At 38.5% G+C, this 13,738-nt stretch overlaps 1 protein-coding gene across 1 annotated transcript; it reads right to left on the reverse strand.

Moving 5' to 3' along the window:
• Positions 1-11,350: 11,350 nt before the first annotated feature.
• Positions 11,351-12,820, reverse strand: LOC122033934 (receptor-like cytoplasmic kinase 1). Its single transcript, XM_042593080.1, has one exon. The coding sequence runs from the start codon at positions 12,818-12,820 to the stop codon at positions 11,351-11,353; it is 1,470 nt and encodes a 489-aa protein (XP_042449014.1).
• Positions 12,821-13,738: the final 918 nt, after the last annotated feature.

A 13,738-nucleotide genomic window follows, 5' to 3' on the forward strand; every position in this document is an offset into this window, starting at 1 on the left:
ATGAGTGCATGCCACACAAGAATATAATAGTGTTTAGGCTTAAAGTGGACCTCACTAGGTATTTTTATGCAATCAAGCTTGATTAATCAAAATGGAATCCTCTACCAAATTAACCAATACCATGTAAGAAAAGCATCCAATCATGTCAAATGACCTAAAATTGATGATCAAATTTAAGAAGCTTTTACCATCTTAAAAATATCACTAAACAATTCATGGAGACTTTTATTCAAATGGCGTGCTATGTATACCAAACTAAATGCAATGTATGAAAGTAAAATGCAAAATAAAATGCAAAGTGTAAAAACAAAGTGCAAATGCAAAGTATAGAACCAAAGAAATGTATAACGAATTTATTAACAAAGCATGAATTAAAATGCAAGAGAAAATAAAATTGAAACCAACTCCCCTTTAAATTCTCGGTGGTTGAAGAAGGTTTAGAAGTAGAATCCACCCCGGAAGTGGAGTAATCATGGTTCCACTCGAATTCTTATTATTAATCATTTTTCCTTTCACCATTCTTTCCGGAGGTCTTAATCGGTTCAGTTTTAGCACCCACTCCGGAAGCTTGTGTTATCCTACAACATCAATAAAAGAAAATACCTCCCACACGCATGTGGGGTAAAAAGAAAATAGGAGAATATCAGTGTGGTTTAAAGATATTTCAAGAAATGAATCACAACTAATAAAATCAACAAATGGTACCTCTATAAAATTCTCTGAAAAATTACACAAAATACTCACCTTGTCATCTTGAGAGGTACCTGGAGTGGTGTTTGTTACCTCTTTCTCATCAAATGAATGCTCAGACTCCAGTTCTGGCGAATGTTCAACTTCATGTAGTGATTCTTGGGTGCTTGGCTCCATAGCACAAGTCCCTACACTTACATCATCTATTCTTGATGATTCTTGAGGTAATGCTTCTAGTAAGCACTCCCCTACACATAAATCATCTTCTGCAACAATACATGCATCTTCAACAACATCTAAAGCAACACTATCAGTAGAATCAAAAGTAAGTTCAACTACATCATCTTCACAAATAATATTAGAAAATTCTTGTGAAGAAATAGAAGCAGTGTCAGGCCTGACAAGAGCTCCACAATCCATCTCTTCACTGGAGTTCTGTGCTTGTAACTGATTAATGGATGATGCAATCTGATCTAACTGAATCTGTATGTTCTGTATCCTTGCAAATTGTTGCTCCTGATGCTCACTCATTTGTTGCATAATTTAATTGAATTTCCAAATTGATTCTTCAATTTGTTCTTGTGCATCCTCATACTGATATTCAGACGCATAAATCCCTGTCTGAGGCTGATAATAATGACTCTGACTCCAATCTCCAAAATACGGATAATATGGATCCATGGTAGTAAGAATTTCCTGTTCTTACACTGAAACACTAGCAAATAAAATCAGAAGACTCAGGAACAAATAAAATCAAACACATGGATATATAATCATGAAAGCAATCAAAACAACAATCCTAAAATTACTAAACATTGCATATTACAATTTCCCCGGCAACGGCGCCAAAATTTGATGTAGGGACGAATCTGTCACATCCGCTAATCAAATTAACAATGTATTATATTCACTGAACCCCTTAATTAAACAATAATGTCGTAGTAACGAGCCCAGGATCGATCCGAGGAACCAACGGTAGAATGTAATTTAGGATTGTCTTTTTATTCCTATTTTTGGGGTTTTCGATATAAAATTGGAGTTGGGGGTTTTAAAGCTTTGAATATAAATCTACAAAGGAAAACACAGCAAATAAAGAGATTAACCTAAAGCAAGAATGAAATCTAACAATGTGCCAATGTTCCAACCATAATGCATTGTCACCCTACATTATTATTAAATCATCAACACATTTAAACTAAATATGAAATAACGAGACAGGAATAAAATCTGATCTAAAACAAGATGTAAACCCTAACTTAGAACTTAAACTCTAAACAATTAATCAAGCACAACTTAAACTCAAATTAAACTACAACAAGGTAAAGAAATACTAAATTACTTGCATAAAAACATAACAATCATTAAAAGAAACAAGTTCTAAGCTACAAAACAATAATAAAAGTAAACTAAACCCTAACCGATCCAACTCACAATCAATCCATACAAGTTTCACACTCAAGCCGTCACACAAGAGTGCCAAAGTCGAGACCACCCAACTTTGGACCTCAATGGAGCATCTAAGCGGCGTATCAGCTCCAGGTATGTTCCGCAACGCCGACGGACCACCCCCGACGAGCTAGAACAACCCGAAACCCAAGTAAATGTCGAAAATGCTGGAAATATACAACCGGAGCTCTCTGGATCTGGATGGAAGTTGTGGATTGCGGATGGGCATCGGATGAAGCTCAATAACGCCGGCGGACCACCTCCAAGCGTCACTGATGGGAATCGGAGCTCAGATTTGGAGGACCACCTCTAAATCTGAGGTGAAACAGAGAACTGCCGCAAGTAGAAAACGCGCCAGAAAGAACACTCGCCGGCGCTCCAGATGATCGGGATGAGCTGCTAAGAAGTCCTCCACCAAGGTAGAAACTCGGGAGGATGATCGGAGAAGGAATCGGGACCGAAATCCGGAAGAATCGCCACGGGACGAAGCTGCTGTGCTGTGGAGGATCGACGAAGGAAGCTGGTTACTGTAGCTTCTGTTTTGAATCAGATCTGGATCTGAACGGACGGCTGGGATTGATTTGGAGCTAAATCAACGGTGAAAGTTTGCCCAAAATCCGATCTGAAGGTACTGATCTTGCTCTAGGGTCTGGATCTACCCTCCCGTAGGTCGGATCGATCAGATCATCACTGGATGGCCCAGATCTGCCCAGTCTTCAATGAACGGCCCAGATTGTTTCGGCTGGATCAATGGCTAGATGAACTCAGATCTGGATCAAAACTTCTGGATCTTCATCAATGTCTCATATCTGCTCCCCATTAGGTTGGATCGGCCAGATCTTCAACGGATGGTTCAGATCTCTCCTATTCTTGATGAATGGCCCAAATCGACCCAAAGCTTGATCTTGTCTTTTGAACTCCGATTCGAGCCCAATTCCGGTCCAAATAGATCCAAATCTAAGATCCTTTGATGCCTACAAAATAAGAATCAAATATTAGCATCAAATAACACCAAAAATAATATAATTTGTAATTAAGTCCAAAATCTATGCAATGCACAAAAATGTAATGTAACCATGATTTAAACTATGAAACCAACATCAAAACCATGCATAAATGAATCAAAATAATGCAGTAAAATCATGGTTATCACGGAGCTCAAAACAATAACTCTGAATTGACGATCTGCTCTCCTGTGCTCCTGTGACGTTGTGACCTCTGACATGTTCTTTCTTACTATCTCATTTCTATTTATTGTCGACTTTTATTTTACTATATAATTCCTGTACTGCATTTGTAAACACCCTTTTCGAATTATTAGTATTTGCCCATCGAAAGCACCCTTGTGTGCGAGCCTTGGAGTAGGAGTCGCTAAAGGCTCCGAACCAAGTAAATCCTTGTGTTCTCTTTGGCTTAATCTTTCTTTTCCGCTGTGTTTACTCGATGAATTTTTGTAATCGATATTCACTCCCCCCCCCTCTATCGAACAATCACGGTCCAACAGTAAGCAGGGAAGAATGACAGCTTAGAGCATTTGTAACACAATTAGGACTCCTGGATTGATGTTTCAGCGTGAATGTGAACTTTGGAAGTGCTAGAATGGGTGCTTCGGTCATCTTTTCCTTCACAAGTTGAAAATAGTTGTAGCCACTTTAGTCCACTTGAACCCATGCCTCTTGAGATACTCAGTGATAAGAGCAATTAAGGTGCTGAAATTCTGGATGAATCGATGATAGAAAGAGGCCAATCCATGAAAATTTCGGATGTCGTGAATGGTTTTTGGCTGCAGCCACTCTAAAACTGCATCTATATTTGATGGATCTGCATGAACACCATCGGTAGATACTATAAATCCAAGAAACAAAACTAAGGATGTGAAGAAAAAACACTTCCTATTGTTGATGAACAAGTGTTCCACCTTTAGCTTCTCAAAAATAGTGCAAAGGTGATCAAGGTGCAAAGCTCGTGTCAGGCTATAAATAAGGATGTCATCCAAGTATACAACCACGAATCTTCCCATGAAAGGTCATAAGACTTGATGCATGAATCTCATGAAGGTGTTGTGTGCATTGGATAGTTCGAAAGGCATGACCATCCACTCGTACAACCCATGTTGTGTCTTGAAGGCGGTCTTCCATTTATCTCTGGGTTTGATTCGAATCTGGTGGTATCCACTCCTAAGATCAATCTTGGAGAACATCTTTGAACTGGAAAATTGATCCAACATGTCATCTAAGTGAGGAATCAGAAATATATACTTTAACGTGATTGTAGTAATAGCTCTACTATCAATACACATGTACCACGAATGTCTTTCTTTAGCACGAGTAGGGAAGGGACTGCACAAGGGCTCATACTCTCATGAGTATAACCTTGTCTCAATAGCTCCACAACTTGTCGTTGAAGTTTTTCATCATCCTTAGGGCTAACACGGTATGTCAGTCGGTTAGGTAAGCTTGACCTCGGAATGAGGTCAATCTAGTGTGGAATGCCTCTCGTAAAGGAAAGCCCCAGAGGAAGGTCTTCAGCCATCAAATTAGCAAAGTCAAATAGGAGTTGTTGCACCTTAGCTGGTAGATCCAAGTCTACGTCTATTTTATCACTTTTGTAAGGAAGCAAAGTATAGACCATGTCTTTGTGCTTTATCTTATTCAAAAATCTGGACATAGAAAGTAGTGTAGAGTTATTAGTTACCAAATCTGAAGGGATTCCATCTCGTCCAGACTCCGAATAGAGTGCAACCACGTCAGAAGACCATGAACTCATCATCTTCCATAGAAGTAGCCTCGATCATCTTTCTTCTAGATTCAAAAGGAAAGTTGGTAGATTTATTTTCTTCTCATAACAACTCCAAGGGGAACATAGTCATGTTGGATGGTATGAGATGATTGTGTCACTGGATGCTCCTGCATCAGACGCCCCAGGTTAAAAAAAACTCATCCTCGAGTTCAAAATAATATCTTCAACATCCATATATAATCTCCCTTTTCTTTGCATTGTCATCCGATACGGCACAAACTGTATCCTCAAATAAGACCAAAATCTCATGGTCATCACCATAGAGTACCTTGTTAACTTCATCATAAAATATCAGTTCTCCTAGTGCTTCGATCTCATCTTCGTTGTAAATTGGATCAATGAATAATTCAATTTTATCGTCGTCTTCCCTAACTCCTACAATTGAATGATCGAGAGAGTAGGACTGGTCATACTCGATGTTATCGAGGTCCGCATCCTCATTGTTGTCTCTGCCACTGTGAGAGGAAGGGGGGACGTAGAGGCACTAGAGAGTTGGTGTTCTCTCGAAGTGTAGGTGGTGGGGTGGTTGAACCTGTATTTCTCGAAACCAAACTTGTGCTTGGACAACTCTTCTTGATTAGAAATTAGAGATTTTTCAAAAGGGGGATAAAGGAACTTACAGTATTTACGTTCTCGTGTCGCTAGACGTTGAGATAACTTTGTGACTTGTCTTTGTAGATACTGAATCCCATCTTGGGTGCTACGACCACAATGTAAGGCTTCCTTAGCCGGAACCTACCTTTCACGATCATGAACACATCCACGACGACCCTCTACTAGATCTTAATGAGCTCTGATACCAACTAACGCCGAGCAGAATATAGATTATTCTAGGGGTGTGAAGTTACAAAGGGATTAAGAAGAAACAAGAGAGAAATAATGAAATAAGAAGTAGCTGAAGATAGGTTTTAAAAAAAACCTACTTAAGAAAATAAGAGCAGGAAATAAAAAACAAAAGAGATGTAGCTGTAATGTGGTTTAAGCGAAACCAATTGATTCAATATCAAAATAACTTGCCCCCAAACATCATCTAAACATAGGTTTATATAGCTCTCAAAACCCTCAAAAAAATCTAAACATAAAAATAACCAACTAGACTTATTCCCTAAGATTTAGGATAAATTAACTATCAAGACTGAATTCCTAAGATTTAGGACAAAATTAAATATAAAAAATAAACTAAACTTAATTAATGGATAACTACTTAAAAAATCTCAATTTTGGATTCTCTCCTGCATCATAAATCCTTAAATTTATATTTATCATAATTTCATTGAATATTTTTCTTTTTAGGCATACATCTAATTTTCTTAGGGTTCGCCTAAATTAATTTTTACCTTTCTATCCTTAGATAAGGTTGTTCTAGCATAATATAATTTATAATTTTCCTTTGGATTATCATGATTTCTATTTTCATGATAATAATCACTAAAATCATACAACTCATTTCTAGTATGCTTGTTTTCATTATATAAAGAAATATCATTAACTAATGGTATCTGGTTTGATCTTAGAAGCTCTCCCTTAATTTAAACTTCCCCCCTTATTATTACTTGAATATCTCCTCTTTGGACATCAATTTTGATAATGTCCTCCTTGGTAGTACAATAAGCACACAATGTATTATTTTCCCTTTTGTATCAAGGTTCTGGTCTCTTTTGATTTGTTCTTCATCTTGGGTGTCATTTGAACCTTCTTTTTCATTAATTTTGCGACAATTACTCTTATACTATCCCTTCTCCCTATACTCAAATCATAGTATATGATCTTTATATTTATGAATTGAGTGTGTTATACCTTCTTTACTCGTAGGGGTGGTACATAATTCTTCTTCATTAGTTTTAGATGCCGAGGGATCTTCTTCTTATTTTAGTGTCAATGACTTATATTCCCCTTCAATCTTAAGGTGGATACTTCTTTAATTTCCTCCTCGGATGCTGAGCACCTCTCAACCTCCGAGTCATTGTGCTCTAGTGTCATCGAATCTCCATCCTTGCCTCACCTTCACTTTGTGTCAATGATAGTTTTTCATGGAGCTTGGTTAACTTGCTCCATTGATCCTTGGCAGTTTGATATGTACTTATCTTGCACAATATATTGTTAGACAACAAATTAACTAAAATTTTGGTTATCATATCATGAGCCTCGGATCTCTTGACTTGCTTCTTGGTCCATTTGCTCTTCCGAAGAGGTTCTCCTTTATTTCTTTAGCAGCTTCAAATCCTTCCATTAGCAAATAATTGCTCTATATCCATCATCAAGAAATTCTATATTCTTGATTTTCAAATATTGAAGCCTCCTAGTACAAAGAGTGGAGGTGCCTGGATATCATATCCAAATCCATCCTAGGTTTCATTATAAAGTTGAGCTCCTTCAGTAATTTATCCTTTGACTTGTTGATATTTAGGGCTCAAACTTTCAACTTCCTCTTCTTCCTCTAGCTCTTTGCTCCTTTTGGATGTTTGTCCAATAAAGAATGACCTAGCTCTTATACGACTTATTAGGACATGTACAAGATAGAGAGGGGTGAATAGCTTCTATCACTTCTTGACTTTGCTTTATGTTCATCATTGAATGCACGGTGGAAATTTTGAATCAACTTGGACGTCACATATACTACACCTTGATTTTACTTAGTATCCACCTCCTTAAAGTGACTAATCCAAGGGTTCACTCCTCGTTCATGGCTTCCACTAAGAACTTCCTCCTTGGAAACCTTCTGGAGGTGGAAAAACTTCTTACAATCTTGAGCATAAGTATACAACAACAAAGGCAAAAATGCATAAGCAAATGAAAGTAAACAAACTTTACATATGAGATTTTTGCTTTAGATGCTTGCTTGTTGCTTTGGGCAACCTCTTGACGATTGGAAATGCAATAGCACTTCACCTCTAAATCCTTAAGAACTGATTCCATGAAATCTCTATGAAACCCCCTTTTCTAGGGTTGCTTTCAGCCTGACAGATGTCTCCTAATTAATTGGCCTTACCAACAATTGACTATCACGTCAAATCCGACTGTTCAAACCTATAGAACATCTCTTTTTCGCTGACCAATCGATTGGTGAATCATACCAATCGATTGTCTCAATCAATTCTAAAGCCTTTTGTTCTCTTGAGAAAGCATTACCATTCGATCAGCCCATTCAATTGATAAGTCTAAATCAATTAAGCCAATCAATTTGGTAGACTTCTATTTCCTTGTGAAACTTCTGTCAATTATTTCCTTAATCAATTTTATTAAGCCCAATCAATTGCTTCAATAGATTTCGAATCCTACTATGCTCTCGAAATAAGATCTCAATTGATTGACTCAACTTAATCGATTGCTTTGGGTCAATCAATTATAATAATTGATTGCCTAACACTTACCACTGAATCTGAGTTTATGATTTACCAATTGATTGCTACCTCTTACCAATCGATTAGTAACTCTAAATTCAACCTCTTCAAGGTTGAATTCATGTCTTGCCTAGTATTTGATTGATCTTAACCTACTAGGACTTCCTTTTTCCAACATCTAGTCATCCATGACCTGTTGAGATTTTTTGTTGCCTAGCATTTATTTAACCTTGACCTACCAAGACTTCTTCACTAAGTGTCCAGTCCTCTTTGACCCACTTGGATTTCCTCTTGCCAACCTTCTCATTGGACTTCTGATCACCATGTGTTTGGTCAACCTTTAATCCACTTAAACTTTTCTCTCACCAACCTTTCTCTTAGAGTTTTGATCACCAAGTGTTCGATCAACCTTTGACCCTACTTAGACTTTTCTCTTGCCAACCTTCTCATTAGAGTTTTGATCACCAAGTGTTCGGTCCACCTTTGACCGTACTTGGACTATCGTCTTACTAACCTTTCTGTTGGACTTTCTGTCATCAAGTGCCCAGTCAACCTTTGACCCAGTTAGACTTTCCTCTTGCTAACATTTTCATTGGACTTTCTGTCACCAAGTGTCTAGTCAATCTTTGACTCACTTGGGTTTCCCTCTTGCCAACCTTCTTATTTGACTTTCGGTCACTATGTGTCTGGTCAATCATTGACCCACTTAACTTTCCTCTCACATATCGATTAAATATTAAAATTCAAGCTCGAGTCAATCTCAGTTTAGTCAACCTGGTAAGCCTTAACTTGAGGTCAGTTGCACCAATAGAATCTACAATAAATCAATCAACTGATAAGTAAGATAAGTTGATTAATAGGTGAAAATCAACCTTGACTAGAAGGCTATAAAAGAAGGGTCTCAAGTAGATTTTCAGGGTAGATACTTGGAGGTTTGAGCACAAAGTGTTGGTGCATTTTCAAACCAACAAGAGACATTCTAAAGCAACCAACAACAATCAAAAGCAAGATTCTTGTAAAGATATTATTTTCTTTGTATTTGCTTTTGTGTATTTGTTTTCTTGTTGTATTGGTTGTGAAAGAGTTGTAAGATGTTTCTCCATCGTTGGAAGTTATCCAAGAAGAAAATAGTGTGAATAGTCATTAGGACTAGGCCTTGGACGTAGTCACCTTAGGAAGCAATGAACCAAGGACAATCTCAGAGTTGTGGATGTGGCATCGATTTTGATTAAAGTTCCTTCTACATATTCAAATGACATGAAATCAAGATGAAACGAATTAAGTTACGTTATTTACCATCCCTCTCGCTCGCACGAGTCCTAATGATTGGTTGGCCCCAAATGAGTACTTTTCATTTTTTTTTAAAAGGTAAAAATTAAAAAAGGCTCATCAACTTTAATGAATTATCAAATAAATACTATCCTATCGAACAAGAACTTCCCAAAATACTCTTAAGTTATCTGGTCTAAATTCTTCATTTTTTAATTGGATTTTAATGTTTAAATTTGAACATGATACATTATATAGCTACTAGAAGATAGCTGCTACAACATTCCTACAACAACCTATTGACTATGTGTTATTCTGTATCAATTAAGAGTGAAAATTTGAATAATAATATGCTTTCAAATTACAAGACAAATCGATGGGACCCATAAGACCCACTAGATGTAAAATTAATACTATCTAAATATGATCCACTCTACTACAACATATAGCAACTATCTCCTAATTATTATAATAGTGTCATTATCTTATATTAATTTCAATCATTGAGGATGAATGCCTAAATAAAAAAAGTATTCAAATCCTAAAACTAATAAAGTGGACTTGATATGACCCACTAGATATAAAATTAATACTATCTAAATATGATTCTCTATATAGTAGTCACCTATTAGTTGCTACAATCTATAGACTTTATAACAGTAGTGTTGTTTTATATTAATTTTGATCAATTGAGGGTGGTGATTTGAATAAAATAAAAATTTAAATGTTATAACAAATAAAGTAGACTCCATACTTTCCATTAAATATAAAATTATTAATACTAAATATGATACATTAAGTATGTCTTTTCGTTCAAATTTAAAGAGTCTTACTTAATTTTGCAATGTGCTTTCAATGCACAAAAGCTTTCCTCAACAGCAATCTTTCTCTCCTTTCATCTTGAGTTTTGGTTTTTGCTGCTCAAAGTTGAAAGGGTCTACAGACACACCTCAAACTCGACATCAATGAATTTTCCTTAGGAGCTTGCATCCGATTTGAGTTTCTAAACTTTTCTCTTTATTTTTAATCTGTCTCTGGCACTAGTATCCATAACGTTTTTATTGGTTATATGTAAGAATTGAACCATACAAGCCAAAGGTGCATCTTGTTTGATTGGGCAGCATATGTAAGAATTGAACCATACAAGCCAAAGGTGCATCTTGTTTGATTGGGCAGCTTCTTATCATTTGTCTTTCTATAGTGTTGCAAAAAAATCGTCGATAGTTGTTGGGTTTATATTTTTAGACTTTCCTATAATCAAGTGAAAATATAAGGCATTTTTCACTAAAATCATGGTTAGAAGTCATTTCCTCCATCTCTCCTTGATTAATCCCATACTGAAGTCTATTTCCTTAAATTGTAAGGAGGGAAAAATTAATCAAAGCCATCATCATCTTAGTCAGTTGTGCATAAGGAGCTTATAAACCCACATGGCCACATCGCCATAAAGTTTTATTTTATGGAAATCTCAGTCACTCTAAGAAGTGAAACTCCATAGTCTAAACCTAAATCATATTTTATTTTATTTTATTTTATTTTATTTTATTTTTATGCACTAAGGAATAACATTACTTGAGTTTTTACAACAACAACGTGTATTACCATAACATTTCAAACTTTGAAAAATTTTTGGACGCTGTTTAGAATTCCTATACAAAATTTTATGGAAAAAGCAACCAACAAATCTTCTTTTCTATTTGTATATTTTTAATAGATTGCTGGTGTGTTTCTTTTTGGCAGTTTTTTTTTTACATGAAAAATGAGCTGGCATGTAGTCACGCCGTCACATCAGGTCATGCTTATGCTCATCGCGGACCCATCGACACGGAGATATCGGTCGGGGGCTTGAGCGTCTGGGCCCAGGCCTGTGAATCGAGGAAGAGCTTTGACACCACTCCGGCCGCCCACGTCATGTCCGGCCTCGACGCCGCATCAGCCTCCACGCACCGCAGCGCCACCTGGATCAGCGCCTCCACCACCAACACTGGGAACGAGTCCCGCAGCCTCCGATCGACCCACTGCCTCACCCTCCCCTGCCGTCCCTCCTCCATGCCGATCGCTTCCCTAGCCGTATCAATCAGCAACACGGATTCCAAGTCCTCGCCGTCGAGTCTGCGTTCGCGCGGCTTCTTCCCGGAGATGAGCTCTAGGAGGACCACCCCGAAAGTGAAAACATCGGACCGCCGCGATACGCTCCCGCCCAAGAGCAGCTCCGGCGCCATGTAATCTCTTGACCCCTCTATCCGAATCCCGCGACTGCCCGTCCTCCTCATTCCTGACGAAGAGGAAATCGAGTCGGCATCTCCGTTCGCTTCAGCATCGGCCAGTATCTCGCCGGCGAGGTCGGTGGCACCAAAGTGGCATATCCTGGCCCGGAAACCGGGTTCGGTGACGATGATGGAGGAGCTCTTCAGTCGGTTGTGGACGCCGGCGGTGACGGAGGAATGGAGGTGTATGTACTCGAGGCCGGAGGCAAGGTCGGAAGCGATCTGCATCCGGGAGATCCAGGTGGAAAGCGGGGTGAAGCCAGGGTTCTTGGAATTTCGGAGGCAGTCGTCGAGGCTGGCGCCGGGGGTGTACTCGTAGACAAGGTAAACGTAGTCGCCGGCGATAGAGGCGCCGAGGAGGCGGGCGAGGCTGGAGTGGTGGGACTTACCTAGAGCGGCGAGGCGAGCGGGGAGAGCAGCTGGATCGGGGCCACGGAAGCGGCGCTGGAAGAGGACGGCGTCCTTGCCGCGGAGGTAACAGCGCCAGCCGGAGGAGCGGGGGAGACGATTGGAGCGGAAGCTGGAGGTAGCAGAGCAGAGCTCGGAGAAGGTGTAGAGGACGAGGGCTTCGGGAAGGGCCTCACGGAGGGAGGAGAGGCTGGATCCGGAGGATCCGGAGGAGGGGTAGGATCCGGAGGCGGGAGGGCGGTGTAGGGGAGGATCGCTACTGGAGAAGGTGGGGAAGCCGCTGGAAGAGGTGGCGACGGCGGAGGCGTTGGCGGAAGAAGGTCGAGATCTGGATCGCGGCCTGGGATCGGAGGTGTGGACGGCGGCCTTGGTCTTGCACATAGGGGGCGCAGAGACCATTAGGGAAGATTTGGTGGAGGGCGTCCAGATCGCTCGCCGGGGGATGCGACCTGGGTGGATTTGAGACGGCAGGAGAAAAGGGAAAAGTAAAAGGCTGGGTTCGAAGAAGGCAGAAGCGGTACGCTTCCTCGCGGAAATAGAACGCTTCTTTTGCCCTTTTCGCGACGTGTTTTCATTATCTAAGGTTTTTTTTAGTTGCATCACGTATTTAATTAATGTCGATTAATCCTTAAACAGTTTTAGATAAATTGGAAAACAATTAACAGATGTTTTCAACATTTTAAAATTAATCGTATATTAAAAAAATTTAGTCATTAATTTACTAAAATTTAATTCTTAAATATCTAAAAGATTATAAGCATAACAAAATTTTTAAACTAAAAATATGTTTGAAGTGTGCAAGGAGTGTGCACGATAAGATTCTTAACGTAATATTTCTGTGTATAAATATACACACACTACTGTTAGGTAGTTGGATTTATTGAAAAATAAAAATAGACCTACTTGCTATTTGTTAGATTTAGAGCAAGGAACAAAAGGACTTGATAAAATAAAAGTTGGAGCTTTCTGTTATGAGTTGAAAAACTACTAATATGACTTATTTTCCCTATTATTGTCATTCGACCGAATACGAGAAACAAAGTAAATAAAAAGATAAATCAAAACAGTAGGAAATACTATATATATTATATATATATATATATATATATTATGGAGTGATTTAGTATTAAGAAATTATAATATAAATTATATATATTATCATGTATATGTGATATATACATGAATATGTATAAATATGAAATTAGCATATGTAGAGTCGTCTCAATCATTCTTGAGGTCCTAGGCGGAAAAAAGAATTTAATTTTTTTTAAATAAATATTATTAAAAATATTTAATTTTATTAATTATGGAAAAAAGTGGAATTTACCACCCTAGTAGCCCAACACGACGGACTCTACCACCATCTATGAGGAGGTAAATCGAGAAGCTGCAGTTGGCTATTGTGAGGAGAGCATTTTTCTTGACTTTGTCGAGATTCAACATCTTGTCCATTGTAACAATATCTACCTCGTATTAGTCAACTTAGTTATGTCCCAGGGCGACATTTAATTCTGTTAG

This window comes from Zingiber officinale, chromosome 11B, assembly GCF_018446385.1.
Source record: "Zingiber officinale cultivar Zhangliang chromosome 11B, Zo_v1.1, whole genome shotgun sequence".
In the NCBI taxonomy this organism is placed as follows: domain Eukaryota; kingdom Viridiplantae; phylum Streptophyta; class Magnoliopsida; order Zingiberales; family Zingiberaceae; genus Zingiber; species Zingiber officinale.